General features: G+C 33.0%; 1 protein-coding gene across 1 annotated transcript; it reads left to right on the forward strand.

The window, feature by feature from the left end:
- The first annotated feature begins 387 nt into the window (after positions 1 to 387).
- On the forward strand, positions 388 to 16037 carry LOC107771070 (uncharacterized). The gene is made up of 11 exons (XM_016590394.2): positions 388 to 976; positions 4100 to 4500; positions 5377 to 5454; positions 5987 to 6089; positions 6822 to 6910; positions 8740 to 8851; positions 10669 to 10722; positions 10809 to 10857; positions 13463 to 13563; positions 15231 to 15346; positions 15429 to 16037. The coding sequence occupies exons 1-11, from the start codon at positions 545 to 547 to the stop codon at positions 15766 to 15768; spliced, it is 1875 nt and encodes a 624-aa protein (XP_016445880.1). The 5' UTR covers positions 388 to 544; the 3' UTR covers positions 15769 to 16037.
- The last annotated feature ends 8310 nt before the right edge of the window (positions 16038 to 24347 follow it).

Here is a 24347-nt window from a genome sequence, read left to right on the forward strand (position 1 = left end):
ATAAATTATTTTGTATAATTACAATAAGATTTTTTTTCTCAAAGGTGATGATCTAGCAAACGATGCTTATCACGTTAAGCATCCTAAATGTTGCATATATGAATCTATTTTGAATTAGTATAATTTATGTAAGGTGTAATATCAAATTTAAAGTTCTAAATATTAGGACTTCTACCTAGTTTAATAAGAAAAGATTTAATAATAAATTTTAGTTGATTCTAAATTCCTAAATATTAGGAAAGTAACATAAATTATAATTTTGTTCAATATAAAATTTAAATATAAAAGGTTAAAAAGGTCAATGAGTATTTTAGATTTTGTGCTTTTAAATATAATATATAGATAGATAGAATTATAGATATATTTTAGATGAATTATTCATATGCTATATTTTTTGTATACTATTTATTTTTAGTTTAGACAGTTGAGCGAGCCTACAGATTAATTCTTCATTTAAATTGGCAAATTGAGTCCCCAAAACAGCAACCGTGAAGAATAAGAGCCTGCAATCAATAATTTCTCCATCAAAACCAGAAGAATCACCATGGGAGAGCATTCGAGCAGGAAAAAGAAGCACAAACTAGAAGAATCAGCCACTTCTTCGTCACAATCGTCTTCCGAGTCAGACGATGAAACTGACAGCTCTTCCGACGATGAAAACCGACGCAAGCGTCGGCACAAACGGCGTCGTCGCGAGGAGGAAAGGAGTCGGAGAAGCTCCTCGAGGAGCGATAAGCATAGAGAGAGGAAGAAGAGAGAGAAGAAGCATAGGAAGAAGCGGAAGCATAGAGGCAGCAGCAGCAATAGGAGATCAAAACGAGAGGGGAAGAGGAAGTATCCGGATTCTGATGAGTCGGACTCTGTTTCCGGGTCGGACTCTGATGATTCCCCGTCCGAGACGCTTAGGGAAAGGCCGGAGGATGTGGTGAAAGGTATATTGCAGGAGTTTCCTACTGTAGCTGGTGATTTAGAACAGGTACTACATTTTGATTATTCTTTTTGTAATTAGCTAGCTAATTGTGTTGTTGTTGTTGACGTCGTTTTTGTTACGACTGTTATTGTTCATCCGTCTTGATTCTGTGATGGTATTTGACTAAGCACGAGGTTAAGTAAGAAAAAAAAGCTTTGGAAACTTGTGGTCTAAAACGCGGCATAGAAATTTGTGTGTATATAAATCATCTCTGAAAAATGAAAAGTGTAAAGTTAAATTGTTTTTAAATATATACATATGTAATGTGTCATTCTTTTTGGATCAGAGTTAAATGAGACAAAGGAAGTGTAATATTAGTGATAGTGGAAGAAAATAATGTAATAGTAAAAATTAGTATAATAGAGAAAATATCAACATCAAAGTTCAAACTTAAATAGTCATTACATTTGGACTTTTGAAAGTTGTAAAAAAAAATGTCTTGAACGTTTTGGAGAGTCCCAAGATGGAGAAGTATTGTATAAATCACGGGACAGATAATCATTTTTTTGTATTAATTCATTAATTTTTTGTACAAGAATTTTTCCTTGTTATTTTAAAAGTTCCATGCACTTGAAAATTCCCATTCAGATTTTTTTTGCAATTTCATTATCAGAAGATAGTTCACCGGAAATGTTAATTTAATTGATGGAGTTGGATAAGATGGTTGGATGGAACTCCTTTTTTTTTTAAAGGCATTGTGTTAAACAGGCACCAAGAAGTTGCAGGGAACACAAAGTATGAGAAGTTGTTAACCAAATCCTTACCAAAATTCATAAGATGAAATACAAAGTCAGAACAACTCCCTTTGCACTTGCTGGAATTTCATTTAGGAGCTGGCCTTTTCTTTATCTTCATGATAGTAGTTATCACATTCTAAATTTAGCTGGATAGTGGTGTTAAGTCTTGTACCAAATCTAGCTACTAACATACCTTCAGTATTAGGGAATTAGAGAGTCCATGTTAAGTAAAGTGCAAACAGTGTCCATAGTTAAGCAGTTTCACAGTTTGAAAACCTATTTGTATATTCTCCTGTCTTCTGACAAAGGTTGGAGCAGATTTCTACCTCTTTACTCTCCGATTTGGTCATGTAGAAGCTCCCTGGGCTTTGTTCTAGTGGTAAGATCACAACACTTGATGTTAGAGTTAGGCGCATGTCACGGGTTCGAATCCCGCAGCTAACTAAACCCTGGTATCTACGTAGAGAAGGTAGAAAGGGCAGGTCATTATCCACCGAGCTTCGAACCGTGCGCCACTACCCCTTGGAGATTTTTCGGTTATTGAAAATTAGGTCATGTTCTATAAAGCGGTAGTTAGACCGCTCATGTTGTATGGAGCCGAGTGTTGACCAGTCAAGAAATCTCATGTCTAGAAGTTGCCGTGAAGGAAATAAGGATGTTGAGATGGATGTGTGGGCATACCAGGAAAGATAAGATTAGGAATGAGTATATTAGGGACAAGGTGGACGTGACTCCTGTAGAAGATAAGTTGCGGGAATGGAGGCTGAGATGGTTCGGACATGTGAAGAGGAGAGACCCTGATTCCCCCGGTTAGGATGTGAGAGGTTGACCATGGGGGTTAGAGGAGGGGTAGAGGGAGGCCTACGAAGTATTGGGGTGAGGTGATTAGGCAGGACATGGTGCTACTGCAGCTTACCGAAGATATGACCCTCGAGAGGAAGGTGTGGAGGTCGAGGGTTAGGGTTGTGGGTTGATAGCAGTCTAGAATTTCGTCTAGTCTTTTCAGTAGTTTTAGTACTAGTCTTGTATTTTCCTATTCCTAGCCCTTTGCTATTACATGGTGTGTCATTATTTCCAGCAGGATTGACTCTATTCGTACAATGTTGTATTCTTAGATCTTTGTTATTGCACCTTGCATCATTTGCTTACGTGTCTTATTACCTTATTGTTGCTACTGTTTGTTTATTGCGTCATTTTTGCTTCTCTTGAGCCGAGTGTCCTTCGGAAATAACCTCTCTACCGTCATAAGGTGGGGGTAAGGTCTGCGTACACTTACCCTCTCCGGACTCCACTTATGGGATTTCACTGTTTTATTGTTATTGTTATTGTTGATGAAAATTAGGTCATGTAGGAGCTTTGGAGCCAGAATTCTGACTTTTAGCGATGAGTTATTTTTCCAATTGATCTGCCAAGAAAAGGCTGCATTATATGCAACAATGCGTTATTACGAGAACTAGAAGGACCTTACAAAGTGAATTAATCAATAGAGAACCAACATCTGTTTCCTTCCAGAATATTCTATCCGTAGTTTAAATTGCCCAGTTCAATTCCTTGATTTTGTTAGCTCCTTATCTTTTGTATAGGAAGCCCCTAGTGAGCTAACATTATCTATTTTTGTGAGCTTAACAGCTATGACTTCTTTTGTGACTTTACTTTCTGGTATTTGCATCTTCCTGATGCCCTATTTTAATCCAACATCTTACTTCATTAAAAAAAAAAAAAAATTCCCCCCTGCAGTACCCTAGTTTCCATCAAAAGAAATCCTTTTCTACCTTGTATTAGTGAGTAAAGAAATGAGCTGTTTGGTTTTGTAGATATACATAAGGGATGCTTGTGTCCAGTGGTGGGGCGGGGATTCAAAAGAATGCTAAGAATGTTGCACCTGGGATTTGAACTTTAATCAATTTTTTAACCTTCTTTGCCACTATACTAGGTCAAGGGGATTCAACAATTTAAATATAGCAACAATTTTGATTATGTTCTATTTGTACAGTGCAGTTTATCAATGAAGGGGATTCAATTGAACCTCCTTTCTTCAGCTTAGCTCTGCCCCTGCTTTTGTCCGCTAGCATTCAATGTGTACAGAAGATTGGGTGTCGTTCATAGAGAATCACATTATGTTGTAGATTCTCTTACTTTTTGGTATATTTCTTGTATATGGGAGATTTATTGATAAAGTTAATACCATATCCAAAAAAACTTGTGTCCATAAGCTACTAATCGATTTGGTCGTTCATTAGTGCTAACATGGTATTCTAGGATTTTAAATCATAATAAATTCGTCTTCTAGCTAATATTTGACATATTCACTATGAGCATGAACATGCTTAAAAAGTTCTTGTTCTCATATGTAGGCAAATTCAGCTAACGTCTTCTGAAAAATTCTATGCAGCTTCTACAAATGATTGATGATGGACAAGCTGTAGATATAAGGGGTTTATCTGAAAAATTGTTGGTCAAGCGTCTGCAAAAGCTGTTCCTGTCCTTAAACCTTAAGGAAAGCGGCGATCATGTCTTTCTACTACCATCAAAAGCATCTCCTACTTTGGAGACTATAGGACCCTTAATCCGCTCCCAAATGCAACTTAAAAGTCAGGAGTTTTGTCAGAATGATGAGCACTCGAAGCCATGGGATTCAGGAGGCGGACAAGAAAGTTATAATGCCAATATGAGTTTGCCAAATGAAGAAGCTAGTGCTCATAATGTTAATTTGAGTTTGCCAAATGATAATGCTAACGCTTATGATGCTAATTTAAGTTTGCCTGCCAAAGAAGGTACCGGCCCAAAAAGGAGGTATGTTGATCTCACCCTCCTGCTCTATTTAACCTCTCAGCATCATGTTATGGTTGATCATACTAGCATGCTAACATCCCCTGGCTGTTTTTGCTTTACATAAAAGGAACATTGAACATGAAGGACAAGGGGGATCGAGATCAAGAAAAATTAGAATTAGTAACTCACAAAGGGCAGCAAATTTTTAAGTGGAAATGACGATGAGAGAACTATCAAGGAAGAGGAGGATTCAGAGTATGACGTAGAATATGAGACAATATAAAAGAAAGAGGACTTTGTTGGGCGATCCTATAACGAGAACTGAGCAAGGAAGCATTTCACCTAGAAATTTCAAGAATGCTAGGGAATGAATGTTCTTTAGGCAAATGACAAGAGTATAAAAGAGAAGGGCCTTCAACGTCTCTCTTTAATGATTATTGAAGACATTAGGGACCAAGCAATTTCTTATAAGGGGTATTAATTGCAAATGGGTAGTGTTTTTGGTCATCAAAATTGGTAGGAAACAAGTGTTTCGATCAGTTATAAAACACATGAATGACACCAGTACTCATCTTGGGCAAATTCTTCAGACTGACTAAGCATTACTTTGTAACATCAGTACCTTCTTTTTGTGAAGTCTTTATTGATAAAAGGAGTCCTTCCTTTTTTTTTTGACAGTTTCTAATCTGTAAAGCATCCTTTTCCTTCTTGAACCTCCCCCCCCCCCCCAAAAAAAAAAAGGGATTACTGTTTTCCTTCTTTTACCTGGGAAAATAAAATGTAGTGATTGTTGAATATGGTGGTTTCTTCACTATATTTTCTGATTTCTTCTTTTATGACCTCATCCTAATCCGATGTCGTCTTCATGTTTATTTTATCTCCTTTGTGCTTGTGCAGGGTTATTGGCCCCGCAATGCCTTCTGCAGAATTACTTGCTGCTGCAGCTAAATTGACAGAAGCACAAGCTGAGCTGAGGTAATCCTCTATCTACATTACAATTTATTCCCCCACTCAGATATGTACTCGTGGACTTGGATTTCAAGACTGGCTATCCCTATCGGTATTGATGAAGAGCTACTTTAACTGTATTGGCATTGCGCTTAATGAAGTAGATAATTTGATTCCTCCCTTAAGCTAATCAACTAGACCGTTCTACAGTAGTGATGAAGATGCTTCACATTGGGTGCATTTACTTCCTTCTGAAAGTTTTCAGTTCAGACATGGAAAAACAGATTGTTTTTGACACATAATACAAAGATTACTATGAGCTTCGTGATGAACTCACGATTTGACCAGCCTCTCTTTGTAATTTTACCCGTGCTTCTCTCTCCCTCTCTCTCCCTCTCTCTCTCTCTCCCTCTCTCTCTCTCCCCCATAAGTACTGGCTTTCAGTCAATTATATTATCCATTCCACACTTAAGAAGCTTCAAATAACAGTTTAGGTTGTCATGTATGGTATACCAGCCTATAGTGAACTGCATTAAATGTCTCTGGCTAATGTTTCCAGGGATGTTGAGTTGGAAGAAGATACTGAATTGTTTGTGGGACCTCCACCTCCTGCTTTGGTGACTGAGGTAGAATCAGCAAATGAGGCCGAGCGTTTTGAAGAGGTTCTTCCTGCATTCTCTTCTCTTTCCTATCAGCCTATCAGTTGTATCTACATAGATTTCCCCTGAATAATCATACCTGGGTCTAAAAGTTTCTTAGTACCTTCAATCTGACTTCACTACACTTGAAATTTTGATTTGGTAAACACTGTTCAAACAAAGTATTCCAGTTGTATTAGTTTACTTGACGGACTTTTTAATTTAAGGAAACCAAATGGAACTAACCCTCTAGATTTACAGATACCATTAACCAACACCAGTATGCACCTTCAAATAAAGAAGAATCCACCATGTAGTGTTGATATGGTACTGTAATTTGTATTTTCTTTTGGCAGGGGTGGAATTTGTAATTCGTTCTTTCTTTTTTTAATAAGTAGCCCTTTTTGGTTTGTCTGTTGGTTGGTTGCTCTCTCTCTTGATCGATCGATTTCTCGGTACAATTTCAGAAATTTGAACACTAAAAGTAGTGTAACCGTGTATCCTATATTCTCGTAGACACTTCCCAATCTCTCTGGGTCTTCGACTCTTCCTTTTCGCATCCTTTATGTCTTTGTTCTGTTGTCAACTTCTATATATACCTTCGTCACAATTTTTGCACTGCAGTTGTGGGTCTGGGTTTGGCTTATGTTCATGTTTGATATTTTTGGTAAATGTGAGTTGAGAATTTTCTTTTCTATGTAACTCTTAGTCGACAATCTGGACAATTGCGTATTATTATTTCTTATACCTGGTCAGGTTACAAGAATCATGGGAGCAGAGGCAGACAACTTATATGATGTTTTGGGTGTGAACAGAAATATGTTGGGTGATAACATAAAGAAAAGGTAATTTGATTGATTGTTCGTGGAGTGCTAAAACCTTTTTTCTTTATGGATTAGATTAGTATCTGTAGTTTTGATCCCCTGAAGTTATTATTTTCTTAGTTAAGAAGTTTTTTGTCTGCTCACCGTTCAATTTCTCAAACTTGGTCTGGCGGATGGCTAAGCTGCGGAAGACTTTCCTTTTTCTTCTAAATCATGCTTGATTGAAATTTTAAACCTGAAGAGTCAGTGGGGATGCTTCCTGACGGGCCTGTTATATGTTGCTTTCTTACAAGTAATGAGTGACAACTGAGGTGCATTGGTCTTTTGGCCTTGCACAGTATTGATCTTGATGAAAACTGAATATTGAAGTCCATAATTGATATTTTGCATCACTAGCTAATTTAACTCACTATATAAATACGGAATATAACGAGTCACTATGCAAATACTTTGAATATTAACTTAAACCTCTACTAATAAAAAAAAAGAAGGAAAACACACACACACATTAAGTTACACTTCTGAATGTCGTCACTGAATGTTAAATTCAAGTTGCATATGTTGGGCATAGATATGATGTCCAATACGGAAATAACTTCTTTGCTTAGTTTTTTATAAGGCGGTCAAATTTAATTTAAAAAGGGCATAATTGCCCTTATACAAGAAGTATACCGAAAAGTAAAAAGTATAAAAATCTTGCATAAAAATATGATTTTCTACCAACAACATCCGATCTTCTATTCTTATGGAGATCTCATGGGTGGAGTCAACTGTACAAAGTCCTCCTCTATTCCCTCAAAAGCCTTTTTGGTTCTCTCTCCAAATGGTCCACATAAGTGCAAGTGGAGGAATATCCCATGCTTTGTGTCCTCTTTTCCAACTTCTGAAGGTCCAATGGAACATTGCTTCTTTAACCGAGCTTGACATCACTCATTGAAGACCAAACCATCCCAGTACTTTCCACCATAACCTAGATGCTATCCGACAGTGTAAAAGAAGGTGATTCACGTCGCTCTCAAGGCTTTGGTCTAGTGGTAAAGGCTCAACACGTGATGTGCAGTTCGAACCCTGCCCCAGAAAAAAGCTTGATATTTAGGTGGGGAAAGATTAGAAAAATAAAGAAGATAGAGGAGCATGTTCAAAAAAAGGTGATTCATGTCTTCTCCTTAACATTTATACATAATGCACCAACTGACAGATATAATCTTCCTCTTCCTCGTATTCTCAGCCACCAAGATCACCCATCCTCGCAGCTATATTTTATTAATTGTTTATAATATATGATTTGAAAATAAAGTTTTAGTATATTCTGAAAATTGTTAAAAGTTATGGTTACTGAAATATTCAAACATGTTTGCTTTCATATTTGTTTATAGATTATTTATGACGTGTTATATAAAATCTAATAGTTTGTGACTTTTAGATTCATTGGTAAGTCAAGTTGCTTTCATTTAAGATTTCGTAAAGCATTTTGCCTTCATTTATTTTCAGGTTGGGGAGGGTTGAATGGACGGTTTATACTTTATTAATATACTATTTTAGGATTATATATCCAGCTGTGCCCTCATACAATGGTCTATTGTGATGATTAATATATGGCTGTGACACGAGACATTATACCATCACAATAAGGGAGGAATTTTAGCCACAAGTTGTTAACTGGTATTAGAGGAAGCATTGTTTCTTTCTTCCTCGTCTTGATGGTGAGACTACTCCTATTGGCATGTGAACCACGGATGTGGATTAGTTACCAATCGACTGTTAACTTGTAGCTGCTGCTGTCATGCTGCTAAATAAATGCACCTTTAAACTCTGTTCTCATTTATTTGTTAATTTGGTGTATGTTTTAGGTACTGGAAGCTGTCTCTGATGGTGCATCCTGATAAATGCTCTCATCCTGAAGCTCACCAAGCGTTCATCAAGCTGAACAAAGCCTTTAAAGATTTGCAAGATCCGGACAAAGTGAGTAACTAAATGATGCCATCATTTATATTCCTCACGAACTTTGCTCTGCCAGGAGAAGCTTCTTTAGTGTCTGGCATAAAACCATGTTTTATTTTCAAGTAGCTAAGGCTAAGCGCAGATATCTTTCATTTGTTTTTTATTATCAGACATCAGTTGGACATTTTGTCTAAGCTAGCTAGGGTAACTGGTATCTAGTCATTTTTGTGTAGATGCCAGTCCCATATATTTTTTTACCAAATGTTTTTGCTTACTCTTCGTTCTCTCTTTTTTTTTTTTTTAAAATTTATTGTACATAGTGGGTAGGAGAAGGGGAAATGGACAAGGGAATTACATGGTAGGGAATCAAAACCCTCACCATCAAGGTGAAAGTTTTGAATCTTTTTGAATCTCTTAGTTAATTTTGAGTTGGACCATCATTTCATATTGTCTTTTTATCAAATTTGCCTTAGTGTTATTTAGGATAGCTAATTTGGATTTGCTATATGCTGTGTGAATCAATTATTTTGGTGTTGTTTTTCTTTCTTGTTTTCTTGGTATGCATTTATTTGGTTCAGATAAAATAAAATTTATTTTTGTGTTTTCGCTAATATTTGAAAATTTCTTAAGTGTCAGCTGATCTGTGTGCCAAGAATTTTGGTGTGAATGTCAAAATTCAGCAGTTGACATCAATGCCACATTCTGTTTAACAACAACAAACCTAGTATAATCCCACAAGTGGGGTCTGGTGAGGTGTAGTGTGTACGCAGACTTTACCCCTATCTTGAAGGCAGCGAGGTTGTTTCCAATAGATCCCCGGCTCAAGGACATACGCAGTGCCACATCTATTTACTAGTGTATAACTTTCTTGGCTTATAATTTTACCTAGGAGTTATACTCAAATTTTTGCTTAAATGATGAAATAAAGAAGACTTATTAAAAATAACAATGAAATAGGGAAAGAAAAGAACTAGGAAATAGAGAAGTGAAGCCTTTTACCTACTCAGGAAGTTGAAAAAATCATCAAAACTTGATGGTTTTTTCACTTAATAAGCAAACCAGCAGAGATTATGAAGTCTACCAATACCTTATTCTGTTCCATATCGTATATCTAGTCATGTGACAGGTTGAGTAATTAGCTTATTAAAAAGTCAAAACTCAACAAATATGACTTGGGTTGCTTGTTTTATCCATACAATCATTATTAACTACTCAAGACACCATTATATGTTTTTCGCATTTGTACTTTGGCAATGCAATCTTCTACATCTACAAGTGACATGCAAATATGGATTCATCTTCTATTCAGGTTTTAGAAGGAAATTAAGAAACAACATATGAAAGCTAAAATCTCTTTGGCTTTCTTGTTCCTGCAGAGAACAAAATAGGCACTGCCTTGTGCACTCACCTTTCGATAGAAATTAAAATGCTCAGGCAGGAAATCATACTTTTGCAAGAAACTGTCAAAAAGTGTCTTAGAGAAGCTCAGTGGGATCAGGTGTAGGGTTTTCCTCCTAAGAGCAGCGGTGCTAGATGTATCTGTTACTTTCTCACTTTCATCTCACTTCACTGATTCATTGTCAAAATGTATAGCAAATGAAAAATAAGCAGGATATGACCACTCAGGACTAACACATTGAAAATTTCTTGCTATCGTTTGATGCATTAGCATCAGGCATTCTTTAACTGTAGCTTATCACTGTTCCATTTCATTTCCTTATACTTATTTTGTGACCTTTCTATATTTTCTGGAACATTTACAGCATGGCAATGTTTTATTGGTGGTTTTTCCAATGCTGTTTTCTTGTGACTTATCAAAAAGATGTTTTCTTTTGTAGAGGAAAGTGTTCGATGATAAAATAAAGCACAAGGAAGAACAAGAGGAACTTAAGGTACATTCTTTGTGTCCCATGTGGTATGAAGATAACTCAAAGCTCTCTTGTCTGTGAATCTGTTAATGGAAGATTTGGTTCTGTAGGCAGATTTACAAGCTATGCGTGAAGCCGCCCTATGGAGACGTGTGCAAGGTTAGCCCTTTTTGCTTTAACTTTGTTTATCATTGATTTTATTTTACACTTGATCAAATTTTTTATGTGACTTGTACTTAATTTTTCTATTCAAGTTCTCTTGTGCTTAATCCTATGTGATTTCTACCCTGAGCCGGAGGAGGCAAGTTCTAGTGTGCATAAGAAATTAAGAATTACACAAACAAAAGCATGGTATTTAAGTAGATAGAAGGGTAGAGGGACTGGCCGATTATCAGCCGAGTTCTGAACTGTAATCCACTGGCCCTTGGGGATTTATTGGTTATCCGAAAACAAAAAAAGAAGAAACTGAAGGAAAAAGAACAAATATGGCTAGTACATAGTCGGTATATTTTGCTATTCATTTTCATTCCTACCATTAAATATCATGTAATCATCGTGCGATGAAAAGGGATGCAAAGCAAGTGCAGCCAAAGGTCAATTTACTGAAAATGACAGCAATTCTGGTTATCTCTGTATATAACCTCTAGGTCTTGTACCAGATGAACTGTCAAAGAATTAAGTCAATTTTTTGGGATGATACTCTTTATTTCAGTTTTGTGCCTATCCTCACCTTGTGTATGTCTTGTTTCAAAATAATGTTAGTTGTTATTTGAAGTAACAATCTATTAAATCATTTAAGGACAAGATTTCTGAGGTGAAAATAAGTAGTACCCTAACAATGGCAAAATGGATAAAAGAAAACAATTATCCACCCATATTATCCATTAAAAAATGGGTTGGATAAGGAACTTTTTTAAAACGAGTCAAATATGAGTAAGAACCATATTATTCACTAAGAAAATGGATAACCAATGCATAACTAATGAGTTTAACTCTTACATTTGTATAGCCTCAAATTGGGGATTTCTCAAGTTTGGGAGAATAAGAATTCTCCCAAAAGTGAATATATTCAAGAAGTCATGGATAATATGGATATCCGCCGGTTAACCCATTTTTTTATCCGTATTAAATATGGGTCGGATCGGACAATTTATTCGTTTTTGTATTACCCGTTTTCGGCCCGTCCCGCCCGTTTGGCACCCCTACTAACAACTAACACTTTATTAATTGGTGTTTATCTCGGGATTGCTCTAAACATACTGCATGGGTCAAATGAGTGGTTTTAAAGACGTAGTTAAATACAGGAAAAAAGAAAATGCTTTCTCTTGAATAGCTTTAGTTTTTTAAATGGGGTGATAGACAAAAATCAACATAGTAGTAGAGCAAGGGTCTACCTTGTCGTAATAAAACTTCTTCCACATGTTTGGGCCACAAGTGAGGTGGCATGTTACAGACAAATACTAAAAATGTTTCATCTCTAGCTTAAACTTCCAGAATGATGGTACATACAATTAGCAGATAGGTCTCATATACACCAGATAAATGTTTGTCTTTCTGACAGAATGGTATAATATGTTACACTCCAGTAATAGAACCTATTGTGAAACTGAAGTACCAGTTCTCCTCTTTTCCTGGTATGTGATTGTTGCCTTTGTCGCGTTCACCACCCTTGAAGGAGATTTGGAAGGTTACGGTCTAGCTCACGGCTCACCTGAGTTACTAGAGAGTCCATTGCCGATGAATAAAGCATAAGAAGACTATCTGTAGGTTCAGACATGTTATCTTTCCAATTCAGAAGTCCTGGATTGTCTATGTACTGTACAAGTAAGCTTCTTGTTAAGGATATGCATTCAACTGTAGAGAAGACCGACACAATTTAATATAGACAGCACGAGCGCATGCACGTGTGAGTTAGGAAGAGATATAGATGATAGTGTCGATGCAATTAATGTTGAATTAAGTTCCCTTAGCTTCATTTTCATGCTTGTCCTTTCACCTTTTGGTCGGTTAACTATTTATATCTCTACTTGAGAGAACATATTCCTCTGCTTTAAATATCCTGATTCTCGTCTTACTAGCATTTTACCTTGAAGATTTGTCTAAACTAACATTCCCAGCAAGTCTATCGTCATACTTTTGGTGTCAATTCTTGTAACACATTATTGAATTTTGTTTTCCTCCTTTACAGAGAACTTCCCTGTCTTTCTTTTTGCTGCGGTGGGAGGGGGTTGGAGAGAGTGTGCAGCTTCTTCTGGGATGTTGCATCCCGTGTATGGGGCATATGTACCACCTGATTTACATGCTTAAAGCTCATTCTGTTTCCATTAATAAGAACCTCACTTTTAGTTGAGATGTCTCTTAAGGACACCTCGTGTTGGATGGATGGCCGAGCAATATAGTTATGAAGTAATGTTGAGATGCAAGAGTGTCAATATTATCAGTGGCTTGTTCCAAATCTATTAATATTGGCTATGGTACTTGTCAATAAGATGGCTCTTTGCAAAATGTTCTGTTGGCTGAAAAGAATTGACAGAGAGTAGTTTCATTCTTTTCAAATTGAATTATGCAACAATTTCATAACAAAAATTCCGTGTCACCCTTTCATTGAATACTTCTAACACCATGATTACTTTTTCAAACTGCAACTAAGTAATTTATAGTGGCTCAGTACTTCTTTTTGGGATAAAGTTGTGACTTGATATGTTTACAGCCTTTAATTTGAAGAGGAGAATTTCCTTTTAATCGGGAAAACTATTTGCTTCAGGTATCTCCATGGAAGGTGACGATCTGCTGTTAGCAGAGATGGAGGTCAAAGCTGCACCAAAGAGAGATGAATGGATGACAACGCTGCCTCCTGAAAGAAAAGTAAGGTTTTCATTCTTCCATCAATTTTGATGAGTGATGGGGATTTATTGATAATATAGATGACATATATGTTTTGATATTGGGTTGTTATTTGAAAACCATATCTTCTTTCAATAAGCTTTTTACTGTCTCGCGTTACTGCATATTGGAAAGATTTTGGACCTATATAAGGATGCTTCTTGCGTTATGGCTTATATGACTATGAAATAACCCAACACCATAGCTTGATTGTTGAAAAGCAAGAATCTAATAGAAGCAAACACAAATTGAACGGGAAGCTATGGCTCAGGGGATTTTGTTCAATGGAAGCACCAATTTCTTTTCCATACGAATGCCAGTATTTTATTCCCACCTCGAAGTTATAAGATAGAGTAATTTTAAAAAATAAAAATATATATATATATATATGCATACATGTAGAAATTCTTGCATGCATGATGTGCATATGTATATACATGCACTATATAAAAAAAAACCCCAAAAAAGCATGCACTATATATAATGCTGGTCGAAAAGTTAAATAAAGGCAAAATACATACTTTACCCATCGACCTTGTACTCAAATTCCTCTTACACACTTGTTAAACACGGGAATAGTATTACACACCAAAACTTTTAAAAGTGTCACTTACACACCTCTTTTGCCATGTGTCACACGCGTGTATTACACATAAAAGAGGCGCGTGAAAACTAAAAAATTCACCCGAAATTAAGTCTTTTTTTTTTTAAATTTTTTTCCCTTTTTTAACTATTTCCTTTAAATTAAAGTAAAAAATATAACCCATGTCTTCTTCCCCAACCCCAAAACCCAGTGTTTTCGCTCCCCCCACCCCCCAACCCTCCCGGTTCGTCTTTGTCCCCAATCCCCATCCTAGTTTTATCTACCCCTCATGTTTCGTCTCTCCAACCCCACGATCAAGAAGAAAAGAAAAAAAGAAGAAGAGCATAAGAGCTATTGGGTTTTGTAAAAATCACCATTATTGACTTTTTGAAAAAGCTTGAAAATTAATCGGGTCTTGTTGATTTTGGTGTTCCATGACCTAAAAAATTAGTTTGAATTCGTGATTATTGTTGAGTAAAACTTTACTTAGGTAATTAATTTTGATAAAATTCAAAAAACACTATTAACAAGTTTGAAGCTTTGAGTTTGAGCTTGAATTTGAAATTTGTATAAGGATTTGATGGATGTTGTTAAAAATCGGCAAATAATTGAATCTATAGTTATGGAAGAAGGTTCTTGTGGTGGAAGGGTTGTGGTAGTATGGTGGTGATGGAGAAGATATGGGGTTAGGAAGATGAAGAGGGGGAGGGGGAGGGGTTGCAGAGGTTTTTTTCAGTTTTTTTTTTCCCTCGATTTGACACGTGTCAGATGCTGATTAGCGCGTGTAAGAGCAATCTTTGAGCAGATGTGGTCAAACACCGAAGTGGTGTGTAATTGACACACCTTTAAAAGTTTTGGTGTATAATATTATTTTCGTATTTAAGAGGTGTGTAAGAGGGATTTGGGGACAAGGTCGATGGGTAAAGTATGTATTTTGCCTTAAATAAAACGTGAAATCCTTGGCTAATTTCTGAATGAGAAACTGCTTCCTTGATGAAGTGTTTCTTTCCCTTTTTAACTTCGTAAAACTCTGCATGATGAATTCCTTGACTGATTAACTGCGTAGGGCGGCGTGACTATGCAATCAACGACGAGCTTTAGCAAGAGTTCGAAAGAAGGCCGAGGTGATACTAGTGCCTGGACAGACACCCCATCAGATCGAGCTCAGAAAGCCAAAATGAAGTATGTTCAACTTCTCTCATTCAGATTCTTTTGGATATGATATTACATTAGATATTTCAGCTTGATTGTTTTACATTTTCAGTTATTTGGAAGCCTTTAATGAGGCTTCAGCACTTGCTTCTAAAGAACAAGAAAAGAGTAGAGCAAGTGTCGACGCTGAACTGGTGGAACAGTACAATAAAGCGAAAAGATCAAAATCTATGGTAGAAAAGCACCAAGAAACGGTGCGGGCCAAATCAAAGAAAAAATCTAAGCAGGAATCAATGAAAGAAGAATGGGAAGGAAATCATCCATGGAAACCTTGGGACCGTGAAAAGGATTTGACAGCCGGAAGGCAAAACGTTAAGCTTGAAGCTGCAGACATGGCTCAGGGTCTCACTTCCAGGTTCTCTTCTGGATCTTTCCAAAGGAACTTCCTCTAGAAGAAATGTGCAGGCTTCAAGTAAGAGATCTTTTCTGATGTTCGAATTTGCATTAGCCCTTTAAATATTTTTACTTGAAAGAGAATATTCTGGGAACTCCGTTTTTCAATGTTTTTTTCTTGAACGTCCATCCCAAGTGTATCCATCAATTTGACATGTTGTAGGGATGTATGTGTAAACATCGAGGTACAGCTGATAACTTGCAGAATATTTGAGTCTTTATTAATCTAAGCATTGATGAGAGAATATATGACTTTATCTTTTACTCATATGGTTCAGAATTTGTAGCCTCATTCTCTTCTTCCCTTCACTCAATCAGTTCTGTTCAATTAAATAGAAGCCTTCAAATTCTTACAGATTATTTTCAAGTGATTGGATGTCTGAACATCGAGAGATTTTTATGAGTTTCTCTTGTTATTATAGATCCAATTAGAGTCCTAAACTCTAGAGTAGATTGAAAAGGAGCAAGCAGTAACTAAAAACTCAAAACACGGTCTTTATCTAAAAACCAAAAAATGGCAAGATGAGGCCATGGCTGATGCATAAACTGAATGGCGAGAAAGCATAAAAACCAGTTGAAAAGTGTGAGCCCAATTCAATTCGAGGTCAAAGTCTTTACCAATTGCGGGTAAAATTTGATGGGGTGGCCAGTTTTCACCCTGCTATTTAAGCTATATTCAATTTTTTCAAAGAATATAACTTGTAGGTTGTAGCCAGTGCTGACAAACTTCAAAGACAATTGCTGTTGCTGCTTCTTTAGAAGAAAATGGAAGATTCAGAAGTGCATATTTGTATCATGGACTGTAACAATATTTATATTTATTTGTAGGCATAATATATCGGGACCCTCTTGAATTAGATACATTTTTTTGTGCAAATCTAAATTAGTTCTGGTCTTTATTACTGCCCTGGACGACCTCAGCCCGAGGAGGTGTGATACACTCGCTGTCACGCGGATATTTTTTGGCCACATGATATTTTTTTAATAATAAAATATATGTTCTTACCTTTTCAAATTCATTAATCTTTTTAAATCATTGTTTCCAGCCAAATTTGTAAGAATTATGTTTGGAACTTCATTATTAGTTATTCTTTTATTTAGTTAAACATGCTGGAGTTTCACCCAACATTTTTTTTTCTTTTTACATATTTGGCTCAGAAAAATAAATGAAATACGCAGTTGAAACAAATCGTCATCGCATCGAAAGATGAAAAACAAAAATACAAAGTTGAAATCCATTATTTTAGCTAAAAATAAAGTATTTGACTAAAACAATGGAGTTCTAGCCATCTTTATATAGATTCCATGGGGGAAAATGTATATACTAGGGACCAAAAAGTCGTTGCATTTAAATAAGAAATAAAATAAATTAATAGTTTGAGGCTTTGAGCTCTATTATTTTAGCTACAATATATTTATCTGGTTAGAATAATGAAACTTTAGCCAACTTTTTATACAGTTGGCGTAGAAAAAAAATTAAATACTTAAAATATCTTGCATCTAAAGAAGTTATTTTGGCAAAATACTTTTATCTCGTTAAAAATAATTGATTTAGTCTAGTCTTTTTTTTACATATTTGAAGTAAAAAAAAAGACAATAAAATGTTGCCATTGCACCGGAAAACAGAAATTAAAAATTATAAATTAAGGTAAGATCTATGTGGTATATTAAGAAAAAGTAAGAAAATACACGGTTGTATATGACTGTGAAAATTAACGGTTGAAAAATATCCTAGTTGAAGCCTGATTTTTCTCATCACTCTCATGTGCCTAAAAGAGAGTGTATCTCCTCTCTTTGCCATGTCAGCATTTAAGGGAGCTAAAGCTACTAAACCGGTAAGTTCAGGAGGGTAATTAGGACAAAAAATATTTCAAGTATGTATATATATCTATATCTATACTATATTAAAAGCACGAAGCCCCTATTGAAATGTTATTCGCCTTTTTTACCCTTTAAAAATAAATTTCGCACTAGACAAAATAGTAAATTGATTATTTACCTAATATTTAGGATTCTTAAATCAACTAAAATTTTATTTATTAAATCTAACCTTATTTGAACTACTTAAAAGAGTCCTAATATTTAAGACTTCAAAATTCATTAAGATTTTGTAATATATAAATATTTCCTTTTTTGATTTATGTGACATAATGTTTGAAATATTAACGTGATTTAGAGTTGCAAGCTAAAAGGATTTACTTTTGTAAGTTAAAACCAAGTTAGGGTGGGTTTTTAGGTTGTACAAGTTTTATAAAATACTAGAGTCATGCCAAAAATAGGAGACAAGCATTTATAAATCAATTCACGTATTTTCAAAACTTGTCTTTCTCTATTTTTTCCTCCAAACTTATTAATTTTTCAATAAGTATAATTCCTTTTATTTGTGGTGTGGATATACACATGTTCTTCCTAAGGCTTGGATATGGTAATATATTTTCAAAAATTATCCATCCATAGTATTTGAGATATGAAGGTACTTATGTATAGATTCTTTTTTGAAGAGCCAATAGATGGAAGGTAGATGTACAATTATTACTTCAAACATGTTTGTGCTTTAATTTTAAAATCGATTTCTTCAGAGTATGCTCCTTTAGATAATTTTTTTATATATGAAGTTGTTGAGTTCCTTGAGTCTAAAGGCCTCTTTTCTGGCAGGGAAGGTGATCATCTCGATGAAGAATTATTGGCAAGAGATTTAAAAAATATGTCGAAGCGTATTATGTTGTCAATAGGTAATTTTTCCTCATGATGTAGCAGACATGGAGTTAGTTTAATTTGTTCAAGGTCGGACACGTTCCTTTTCTTCTTTATGGTTCCAAATTTTTAATTGTCTTTTACATAGGACTTTATTATTTTGTAAATTGTATGTGTATAATCTCCCGTTTTTACACAATTATAAGGTGCAGGTGAAAGAAAACTATATAATGAAAAATAAATGGTTGATTCCATTAAACAAAAATGGCCGGTCATATACAAAAAATTATCTCACAATTTTAATCTCCATTGGAGATAATTTATCAATGTTAATAAGATATTTCAGCATTAACTAATTAACTATCGATAATTATTGAGTAATAATTCTATCATATAATATAGACATATGTTTTTCGAGTATTCATGCCTTTTTAGTAAAATTCTATAATATGGTGGTATTCAATAAGATATGAGAGAAACTCTGTAGGATACAATTGCTTCATTTATTGCATTAACTAATTAAAATTAGTATTTATGATTTTCAGGAACTTAATTTTTTCTTAAAATACTATTGTATAACTCAAATATATTTTTAAATAATATTAAAATTTGTATTCATTTATTTGAGATAAACATGCAACACATATTTAAAAATTATATTAGTATAATTATTATTATTTATCTATCTATCTGTACTATTATTAATTAACTTTTTCCTTCTTTAAAAATAAATTTTACATTAATGTTCTTATACATTATATCCGTAGTATCTTGAAGAGTTAAGAAAAAAATAATTTTTAGGGACTCCATGAACAAGAAACTCCTGATCCCTACTTTCTTGATTCTTTTATCTTTAACTTTTCTTTTAATATTTATTTTATAACTAAAATAAATTCTAATAATATTTATTTCTGCGAAATTAATAAATTTACATTTAAAGGTATTAGGTACACGCACATTGCGCGTACCCTAAGACTAGTTTATATTAAAAGCACGAAGGCCCTTAGCGAAATGTCGTTCGCCTATTTTACCCATTAAAAATAGATTCCACAGTGGATAAATTAGTAATTTAATTATTAGTTTAAAATCAATTAAATTATTAATTATTAATTCTTTCCTTATTTAAACTATGTAGAAAATCTAAATATTTTAGGAATTCAAAATCAACTATGATTTTCTTTACATAAATGCTTTCCTTATTTGAATTATGTAATATAATTTTTATTCCTTCCATATTATTTGACTTGATAGTATAAAAAGACTTGCTAATTTGTAGTACTTTGCCAATGATATGTGATTGCTCCTTAGTAGGTGAGTTCTTTATACTTTTTCCGATCGTTCTATAGAATATTGTTGTTATCTTTGGAGTTTTTTCTTGTTTTAGTTTGTTTTTGCTTTTGTTTTAAATGCTTTTATATGGGTTTTGGAAGAATTATTTTTAATTAATGTCTTTTTCTTTCCTTATTGACCATCCAATTTAACTTTTTTAGGAGTAAAAGAATATGCTGATTTTGGATTAAAAAATGTTACACATTTAAAACATAATGTAGTTCAATATAGATTTCTGTGACTAATTTGCAGGTTTTCTTTCTTAGTCAGAAGATTCTAAATTTTTTGAGGCTACCTTCTTTCCTGTTCCTACTTTACATCCAATTTAATTTTCATTTAGTAATAAAAAATTATGCTTTTTGAGATTTTGGGTTAAAACTTAAAAGAGAATTTCTCACGTTTGACAAGAAAAAATCCAAACACCATTGTAATTCCTTCTACGCTACAGTCAAATTTCATACTTAAGATGGCTAATATTAAGTTTTTTGATCAATCTATTCATATATATACTATATTAAAAGCAAGAAACCCCTTAGCGAAATATTGTTTGCTTTTTTACCCTTTAAAAACTAATTTCATATTGGATAAAATTGTGATTTTAGTTGTTTTCCTATATTTAGGACTTCTAAATCAAATAAAATTTTAGTTATTAAATTTTTTCTTTTTTGAACTAGGTAAGAAATCCTAATATTTAGAACTTTAAATGAATAATATTATTTTTCCATATTTAGATTTTGCAGAAGTTGTAAAAGTGCGTATAACAACAAATATATTACCAAGCACACTATTATGATGGATAGTGGTACAAAGTTTATGCGTAGAACAGTGGCTAACACTTTAAAAATTTATCCCATTTTCAAAATTAACTAAAAATTTGTTATCCTTTGAATCATGTGAGAAATTTTAAACATGAATTTTAAATAAATTAGTATTTTAATTATCTAATATAAATTATTTATTTATTTAGAGAAGATGTAACATAATTGTAATCTATTAATTTTAGACGTAATATAATGGTTAATACTTTAGAGAGTTATCCCTTTTTGAAATTCATTGTAATATTATTTATCAAATCATTCATTAATTAACTATGTAAGAAGTCTTAATATAGGACTTTAAAATCATTTAATATTTTAATTATCTAATATAAATTATTTATTTATTTGGATAATATAACATTACTGTAATTCTTTGCATGTGTGTGTGTCTCTCTCTCTCTCTATATATATGAACCATAATACACTTGCATATCAAATTTGTGCTACTTTTTAACCCAAAAAATATTTTTATATAATATTTAAATATAAAATTCAATAATTAAAATAAATAACAAAATTTAAAAATATAAAAGAGGTAAGGAGAAAGAGAGTTCATAAAAATAGTTGACCTGAGTCAACAACACTAATTATTCTACATATAAAGATTCAAAAGTAAAATATGATCATATTAGTTTTTTAATCCTTTGGAACATAGAATTCATAGTATATACTTATACTATGAATTATTTTCATTTATATTGAGAATAAATAATTAAGTATCTAAATTATATAACTAACTAGCTAAAGAATCCTATTAAATTCTTTTTCAAATTTATCATAAAATAAAAATACATTTTCAAGTTTACAAACTCTTTATTAGGGTACATAAATTTATTTTTATAGAAAGAGCACTGACAGTGAAAGAAATAAAAAAATCAATATAATATAGTATGAGGGTCAGATTGATAAAATGCAAATTTGAAGTAATAAATATGAAATAGTAAAAGATAAGTTGTATTCTATTTGAGTTGTCATAAATTAACTTTTTCTTTGTTTGCATTTATTCTAGCAAATGACCGGTACATTTTTTTTATATATATTAATTATTTGTTGTAAATTGTTAACTAAACGTTAGTCAATTTTAGATTTTGTATTGTCATGTATCAAATTAATATTTAAGAACTATAAGCTAAACTTCTCATTTCCAAAATTCTAAAGATCAAAGATTAAATTTCTTGATATATATTATTCATCAAATCATTAAATAATAGTTTGAAAAATATATTTATATTATTTATTTTCAATACAATTTTCTTAAAGATTCTCATAAAGTCCTCAAAATCACAATAAGGCATTTGCAGAATTTAATGGGATATGATTACTTCCTTTATTGAGCTATAGCTGGATAGGGTCAACATTCATTATTTTTAGGAACTTATAATTTTTTTAAACTTTTATAACTCAAACACATTATTTGATACTCCCTCCGGTCCAATTTAATTAATTTTTTGGCCTTTTTAGTTGTCCATAATATATAATTTTTTCAGGTATCAAGAAGGAATTAATTTTTTTTTTTGAAAATTGCCTTTGTAGTATTTGTTGTATTTGAACAAATTAAGATTAATATGGTCTTAATATTAATATGGTCAAGTTTATTGTTAATTAATGTTCAAAGGTAAATTTTTTAATATCAAACAATAAAAAAATCAATTAAAGTAGACCAAAAGGAGTAATATCTATGTGATTTTTTAAACTTATGTACTTATCAAAAGCTCGTACCCTAATCTTAGCAAAATGTTGTCCGCTTTTTTTTACCCTCTAAAATAGAGTTTACACTCGACAAAATCATCATTTAAATTTTCTCCTAATATTTAGGAGTTTTAAATCAACTAAAACTTTGAAGTGCTATATAAGAAGTCCTAATACGTAGGATATTAAAATTAATTAAATCTTTACCTTATATAAATTAAACTATTCACTTATTCTTTTATTTATGTAGACCAAGCAAGGGAAGTTTAGCATCAAGACAATGTATATAGCAGCAAGGTCTCAATTTCAGAAAGTTACAAGGAAGAATCTTGTGCTGGGAGATGTTACTATACCAAGGCATCTATTTATTCTGTGGCTATCTCTCAACCAAAGGTTAGCAATAGTGGATAGACTGGCAAAATGAAAGATTGATGTGCCGAAGGAATGTGTGTTATGCATTAGCCAGAAAGAAGAGACGCTGGATCACCTTTTCTTTGAATGTACTTATGCTAGATCAATATGGGCTGCATTAGTAGGCTGGTTGAAAGAAAAGCACAATGTTGGAAGCTGGGAACAAGAATTAAAATGGCTGATCAAGAGGATAAACAATAGCAGATCACGAGCTCAAGTTCTCACATTTCTATTTGCAGCAACAGTTTATTACACATGGATGGAGAGGAATAAAAGAAGATTTCAGAACCAGTGTATTACATATGCAGAAAGAGTTCGAGAAATAGCCTTGCAGCTGCATATCAAAGGCCAGAACATGAGCAAATGGAAGTCAATGTTAGAACAGTTAAATAGATATCTTAGCGGAAACAATGTATAAATCACGAAGAGATAATGAAAAGTACATAATTGTAGTTATGCGAATAGAAAGACTGTAAAGGATCTAGCTCTAGAGGCCCATGGGCTAGTAGATATAACATTTCCATTGGTTAAATATAAATTTTAATTTGACCCAAAAAACAAAAAAACAAATTACGAACATACATTTAATATTTAAATTATTGTATGTACACTTCTTTTCAATTGGATGTACACTTCTTTTCTAATATTTAAATATTTAGATTATTGTATATATGTAAAATTATATAATTATTTTCTCAAAAAAACATACTTTTATCGTTAAATATTTAAAGTGTAGTCCATATTTTGATTATCTATAAGTTTAATATTTTCTGACGGTAAAAAACTATATCGTGCTATGAATAATTGTAAGAGATAATATTTTAAACAATATGGGAGAAAAAGATAAAAAAAATAATGAAAAACTATATATACAACCTATTGCAGTCTATCATTAAAGAATTAAACATATAACTCTTAACTTTAATATTTTCTGACGGTAAACATATAACTCTTAACTGACCATAATTTGACTATCTGTAACTCTTAACTGACCATAACAATTTATACTACTATGAATAATTCTAAAAGTTTAGTTTTGTGAAAATAATAAAGAAAATAAATGGAATAAATAAGAAACATAAATATACAACTCACTGGAAACAAGGTAAGATATTCTTAATTTGGTCATCTATATTTATATAACTAAAATAATGTACAATTTTCTCAATATTCTTCTTAATTCTAACCAAATATAAAGATTTTTTCAATGTTAATTCTAGCAAAATATAAAAGATGAATAAATTATTATTATTATTATAATCTTATTATTACTTTCTTTATAATTAATCGCACAAAACAAAAGATAATCACTTAACTTGGTGAATTGAAGGTAAAACGTAAATAAGATGTCTGAGGTAGGTGGGCCGAAAGTTATTCTTTTATTAAGATTGCTAAATCGATTAACTTTAACATTGTAAAAAACTTACCCTTATTTATATATTTATTTATTTTATAGCTCAAAATAATATTTAATAATATTTACGTAATCTTTATGGATTGACGTGATACACACGTGCAACACACGTACACTAAAACTAGTAAAATAAAAAGTGTCACAAAAAGGTGGTCGAATATAATATGCCTTATTTGTAGTATAGACATTACATGCTATACAAATAGTTACTTCTGGGGCTAGT

The sequence above is a fragment of the Nicotiana tabacum genome, chromosome 16, assembly GCF_000715075.1.
Source record: "Nicotiana tabacum cultivar K326 chromosome 16, ASM71507v2, whole genome shotgun sequence".
Lineage (NCBI taxonomy): Eukaryota > Viridiplantae > Streptophyta > Magnoliopsida > Solanales > Solanaceae > Nicotiana > Nicotiana tabacum.

Bases quoted from the DNA above. Each gene is read 5' to 3' on its own strand.
- LOC107771070 (XM_016590394.2), top strand. From the start codon at position 545: ATGGGAGAGCATTCGAGCAGGAAAAAGAAGCACAAACTAGAAGAATCA. The intron at 4,501-5,376 runs GTATGTTGATCT...GTGCTTGTGCAG, and splicing joins GGTACCGGCCCAAAAAGGAG to GGTTATTGGCCCCGCAATGC. The intron at 10,723-10,808 runs GTACATTCTTTG...TTGGTTCTGTAG, and splicing joins AAGAACAAGAGGAACTTAAG to GCAGATTTACAAGCTATGCG.